Source organism: Equus asinus, chromosome 2 (genome assembly GCF_041296235.1).
Source record: "Equus asinus isolate D_3611 breed Donkey chromosome 2, EquAss-T2T_v2, whole genome shotgun sequence".
Taxonomy (NCBI): Eukaryota; Metazoa; Chordata; class Mammalia; order Perissodactyla; family Equidae; genus Equus; species Equus asinus.
The window spans coordinates 28,571,171-28,577,209 of NC_091791.1; the positions used below are offsets into that span (position 1 = coordinate 28,571,171).

The 6,039-nt window shown below is 56.0% G+C and overlaps 1 protein-coding gene across 4 annotated transcripts in view; it reads left to right on the plus strand.

The window, feature by feature from the left end:
* Positions 1-5,434, plus strand: part of FBXW4 (F-box and WD repeat domain containing 4) — a 78,272-nt gene extending 72,838 nt beyond the window's left edge. For 3 of the 4 annotated variants that reach the window (XR_011494273.1, XM_044752260.2, XM_044752266.2), the window contains 4 exons: positions 2,978-3,135; positions 3,638-3,778; positions 4,302-4,443; positions 4,646-5,434. Coding sequence is in view for 3 of the 4 variants with exons in the window: in XM_044752260.2 (XP_044608195.2) it covers positions 2,978-3,135; positions 3,638-3,778; positions 4,302-4,443; positions 4,646-4,765 (561 nt within the window). In the remaining variant the exon portion in view is untranslated. The remainder of the gene's footprint in view (positions 1-2,977; positions 3,136-3,637; positions 3,779-4,301; positions 4,444-4,645) is intronic. The other variant, XM_014837648.3, reaches the window with a different exon arrangement.
* The last annotated feature ends 605 nt before the right edge of the window (positions 5,435-6,039 follow it).

Consider the following 6,039-nt stretch of genomic DNA (forward strand, 5'->3'; position numbering starts at 1 on the left):
TGTCCTCACACCCAAACAGATGCAGGAATGAGCACTCAAAGGATCTCCAGGGAACATCATCAGGAACCCAGTATGGAAACTGGCTGTACAATGGTGTGGCGGCCATGGGCATTTGTGGATGTGAGCTGGCAGGTGGGAGCCAGGGGTATCATATCTCAGGGCACTTTAGCACAGGAAGACTTTCTATGAACTGTGGCTTGTGAGCTCAGGCAGGGGAGACGTTTGGAGGCTTGGAGGGGAGGACTCAGGGGAAGGAGAGAGGGAGTGAAGCAGGGCACCAGGCTTCCAGGTTCTGCAGGGCCCAGGCTGGGGGGTTGGCGGGGGAAAGGGGGGCTTGCCGGGGACTACTTTTCTGTGCCTGACTCTAGCCTGGCACTCAGGGCCTCTCCCAGATGGGACAGCTGGGTCTTCAGGGCCAGCACCTACCTCCAGTTAGCCAGTGCCTTATTTAAATTTCCTCCTCCCTGTCAGGAAGTTCCTCTCTAAACTTCCTCTTCCCTCCCGCATCAGTGGAATAGCCTGTGCCTGGGCAGCAGGGTGGGTTGGGCCAGGCAGACCTGATTCCCTCACCTGATCCCCTCCTCAAGGGTCCCTGGGATGAGGCCGCACTCTGCTTGCTTTTTCTGCCCAGGTACTCTGGGGGCTCCCAAAGGGAGGCTACACACAGCCAGGCTGCAGGAACAGGTCTCCTTTAGGCTGCTCTCTCAGCCTGAGTTGCATTCATCAGGCTCACAGGGGCGGCCCCATCTGTCTTTATCTTTCCCTGGGTTGAGAGAGAATTGCTGGAGTCAGGCTCGGCCCCCCAGCCTCAGCGGCTCCTGGAGGCCTGGGCTTTGTGCACAGGAGTTGGAAGGGAATGGACTTTTTGTCTGGCCCTCTATAGTGACAGACCCGGCCCTTGCTCCTGTCTTGGCCTGGGGCTCTGAGCGGCAGCGCTGTTCCCACACAAGTTGTGCGACAGCCAAGGCTCTGCACCCGCCTCCCGCCCCACACAGTGAGAGGCCGAGAAGCATTCTTAACATTCTTTCCAGAGAAAAGGGGTGAAATGTCTGAATTTGGGGGTCACCACGTTATACAAATTGCAATCTAATCGTTTTTACAAGAACACACTTGCAGTAAGAAAAGCAGCCCGGGAGGAGGGACTGAGGAGACAACTTGTTTTGTCCCCCTTCCCCCCAAACTTTGGGACTATTGTCAGCCGATCTCACTCCCTCCACCAGAGAGGTTGAGCTCGAGTTTTCTAGTTAAATTGGTCCTGGGGTGGGGGCCACGAAGGGCCCACGGTGCCATTTCTGTTTGTTTTCCCAAATCAAAGCCCCAGCAGGGCTCCTATGGCACCGCTGGGCCGCTATTTGAAGAGACGGGCCATTTCCCAGAGCCTGGTGTGTCAGTTTATGCTCTGAACTTAACCTCACAGGCACTGCACAACAGAGCCTCGAGGGTCCTGGGCCCAGAGGCAAAAGAAATTGTATCTTTTTATTGGCCCATTTAAAGTGTGTGTGGCCCTTTCAGAGAATCAGAGACCAGTGTTAAAAACTCCTCAGCCCCTGGCCAGGCTAGGCTGACAGACGAGGGGCTTTGGAGACTCGTCCCAGCCTCCAGGGCCTGGTGCTCACTCGGGCCCTTGGGTCTCCCTGAGAGGGTAGGATTCTGTGTTTCTTATTGCAGACACTGTGGCATGACACTTTCCAGTGGTGGCACCCAGGTTGGCAACTTGGTCTTGGTGTGGCCCTTACACTGCTGACCCTGCCCAGCCAGTGGGTGCCCAACTCTCCTTCCCTCTGAACCCTGGGACCAGGGGTGGGCAGGTAGAGCCATGCTGGGCTTCACGCCCCCCCAACCCCCACTGCCTTTCATCTTCTATTTCAAACAGACAAACATGAAATTACTTCTGTAGATTAAAGGGGAGAGCTCCTCAGTCATTCCTGAAGGCCTCACTAATGGAGGGGGCAGGGCCCCCAAATCTGGAAGGAGGCAGAACTGTGGAGCAAAACAGCTCCTACCCGGTGTGCACAAATGTGCATGTGTACCCATAAGGGAGAGAGAGACTGGCTCCTCTCGGGGCTCTGGCCTTCCCCAGGGTGGAGGTGGGGTCAATCACGGCTGGTGGCCCATCTGGGAAGGCAGGCCTTCCTGAGACCCGAGGTCCATGATCTCTAGGAGATGCTTACCCAAGGAGAAGGCTTTCTGCTTGATACCTCTCAGGATCCCCCAATATATAGAGGCTTAAAATCTTCTACCCCTGATAGGAAGAGCATCTCCCTGGGAAGGAGGATGGGGGCAGGGGTGCTGACTTAGGGCCTAACCCCCACTGGACAGCAACAGTGCTTCTTGCTGGGGGTCACCTCACAGCCCAGGGCTCTAGGGGAAAGACAGAGTGGGCAGAAAGGAACCCACAGCTGTCTCCTCTATTCCTTCAGCCTTCAGGGAAGATGGCAGCTCCACTTGGTTAGGGAGGAGGGAGGCTGAGGGTCAGAGTCTGTGTGAGGTGGAAGGACTGGAGCTGAGGTCCACATTCACACATGTGGCTGGCAGCCTTGTCTGCCTCAAGCCCTTAGGTGAACACTGCTTGGGCCAAAGCTGGGCTAGTGAGACCATGAAGTCCTCCCCACCCCATGCCAGGGGCCTCTTACCTGGGTGACCCTGTGAAGTGTCCATGGCCTCGTTTCTCTTGTCTGCCATGGAGGAGAGCCCAGCATCTCTTGGGTGAAGCTGAGGGATGGGGCCTGGAGGGTGCCCCTCTTCTTCATTCACACCAGTTATTCTGCAGAAACTCACTGCTTCTACTCGTCCCTAGCCATAGGGATTAGCGGGTGCACTTGATGTTGAGGGGTAGTTGCTAGGGCCAGGAGGCCCCCCTACGTGGTTGCTAGGGGTCTGGCATTGGGGCTGGGGTCTGCCCACTGCCGCGGTCACGGAGGGAATTACACAGTCACAAAGAAATTGTTCTTCTCAGTAATCTGCTCTCGGCCACCAGGAGGGGCGAGGATGGAGGGAGCAAGCTGGAGCCCAGCGGGCTGGGGGCTGTGATCACAGAGGCGTGCTAGCCCCGGGCCGAGGGCCAGCCGGGCCAGGAACACCAGGGACCAGCCCACTAAGCTGCTTTCTCAGCGATTTCTCTCCCCAGACACAAAGGTGTTTACTTGTTTTAACATCTCCTGGGACTCCCCTTCTCCCTTTGTGTGGTCTTTATCCCCAATGAGGTTTGAGCCCCAGATTACAGGCGGGAATTAAGGCATTGGACTCAGGCAGCTCAGAACTGCATGACCTGCAGGATCAAGGAGTATAAAGTAACCAAGTGTGTGTGTGGGAGGGGGGCAACCCCTTCAGCAAGGCCCATTCATCCTCCGGAGGAGGAGTGGCTGGGCAGCGGGCAGCCAGCATGCAGGTGTGATGGAGGGGCTGTTGGCAGCTGATTGAGGCCTTTAGCTGGGGGAGGGGCAGGGACCAGGACTGGAGAGAGAGGGGTGGGAGTCTGGGGCATCTCCTCCTTCAGCTCTACTCCTGAGGGAGTCTAATTCTAGCTCAGGAATGAGAGCTGCATTTCCCTCGGGACTGATGCCATCTGAACGTTAAAAGAATGTGTGTGGACCAAGGTGGGACAGCCTCTCATCCTCTGCCTCTCCTCTCTCCGCAGTGGGCAGCTGATGACCCACTTGGGCAGTGACTTTCCCCCAGGGGCTGGGGTGCTGGACGTCATGTATGAGTCCCCTTTCACACTCCTGTCCTGTGGCTACGACACCTACGTTCGCTACTGGGACCTTCGTACCAGTGTCCGGTGAGAGCACTGGCAGAGGACAGGTGGTGGGAACCCTGCACCAGTCCCAGCCCTCCCTCCAGTCCTAGTGGGCCCATGGGAGAGGGCACAGAGATTCCATGTCAGAGGCTGGTAAGGAGCAGCCAGCAAGGTCAGCTCAAGCTTAGACTCCCCAGCTTGGCAGCCCTAGTCCTGTGTCCCGGAAGACCATAGCCATCAGACCCTAACAAGAGCCTTGGGATCCGTCAGGGTGCTGACCCTCAGCATTCTGTCTCAGCCTTTCTTACCTCTCTGCCTCATAAGTCCTGTGACATGTAGCTGAAATGTGAAGCACAAATGAGGGCATAATATGCCCTGGGGCCTGGGGCTTGGTGAGAAAGAGACCTTTATCAAGGAGGCTTTCCCCCATTAAGTCTGGCTTTTAAAGGATTTGGTGATTCAGCTTCTCTCCCAGACAGGATGGCTCCCTTTAGGCCCCTGGGGAAGCTGGGGTGGAGATGGAGGGCACCCCTGAATCATCCCTGCATCTCCTCTTCCTGGACAGGAAGTGTGTCATGGAGTGGGAGGAGCCCCACGACAGCACTCTGTACTGCTTGCAGACGGATGGGAACCACTTGCTGGCCACTGGTTCTTCCTACTATGGAGTTGTACGACTGTGGGACCGGCGCCAAAGAGCCTGCCTACATGTAAGCGTCCGGCTTACCTCATGCCTCCAGAACGCAAGGACTAGTTATTATGGGCTGCATCTGGAAGTGGGTATACCTGGAGTGGGTGGGAGGAAGCCTACAGTGGCCCCTGTCTCATTGCACTGGGCCGGGGAATCCTGGGTTCAGGCTCCTCCAGCTCCCATTCGGGATGCTCTTGCCATTCTTCTGCCCTCCCTTGCAGGCCTTCCCGCTGACATCGACACCCCTCAGCAGTCCTGTGTACTGCCTGCGCTTCACCACCAAGCATCTCTATGCTGCACTGTCTTACAACCTCCACGTCCTGGACTTTCAAAACCCGTGACAGTCAGGGCCACCCCAGCCTTGGGCCAGGGAAGCCAGCTACTCAGGGACCTCTCCTGCCTGGAGGGTGCAGTGATACCTCCCCCCAACCCCCTCATCGTGCCTGTGCTCCTAGACCTATGACTACAGTGCTCGGGCACTGTAAGCTAAAGGCTGCTGACTCCTGGGGATTTGGGGTTACCCAGAGGCACAGTCCCTCCCAGGAACCAGTTGGAGAGAAGGGACGTGGGAGAGTGCAGATGAACCCAGCTAGGCCTTGCTTCCCTGTTGGCCAGAGCAAGGATCTGGCTTAGAGAGGCCCACCTTAAGGTCAACCTAAGAAGGTCAACCCCTTCTTAGAGCTGTGACAGCTTAGAGTGAGGTGAGGTGCCCCAGCCTTCCCAGTTGGTCTCTTTCTGCCCCTTCCCTGGAAAGAGGGGTGAGGGTGCCAATCAATACCCCTGGCTGGCACTGGCCCTCACCTCCTCAGTCAGACCTCACCCTTGACCAAGCTCTTGGGGCTGAAGACTCATTCCTGGGGCACTGTGGCCTGGTCTCGCTTTGAAACCAAGAAAGGACAAAGGGAACCCCACACTTCTGAGTGAGTTCTAAGCCAGCCCAACCTCAGTCCAGCTGTTGAGACATGCTACAATGTTCATTTTTGTAAAAATAAAGCTTGATTGTTCACAGATCTGCTTCTTCACTAGCTGAGGAGTCCTGGGAGGCCCCAGAGAGAGGGAACACCAGATCCATACTTGGGAGTGAGCATGCTGGGGAAAGGGTAAGACAAGTCTCATGGCTCGATATCCCAAAGACAAAGGTTTCTTTTCTTCAGGAAAACCTCTCATTACCACCTACCCCTTTGGCCCTAGTGGTGGGGTGGGTGTCACCTATGGGGTATGGAGAGGGGACCATGGAATGGCTCTGAGTTGCGGGGGGGCCACGCTACTGTCCATCTCTGGTGACTCTCTTTCACCCTGCTCCAACACACACATACTCTGTGCAATGCTACCACCCTTAATCTGGTTTTTGACCCACAGTGTCTTAATATCCTGTGCTATTTCCAAGGTTTCTGCATTTAAAAAACTCTCTCACCCATCCTTATCTTAGGGAGTTCCTCTGGACACTTCTGCAAGCTAAGGTAGCACAGGGTCCCTTCCAGCCTAGTGTTCCTCTGAGTTTATGCAAATAGTTTAGGGAAGATGCGGTCAGGGCTCCATCTAAGGCCCACGCCTCCCTTTATGCAGAAGGCTTTACCTTGAAGGTCTCTAGGATAGAGGAGAAGGGAATGTTGTC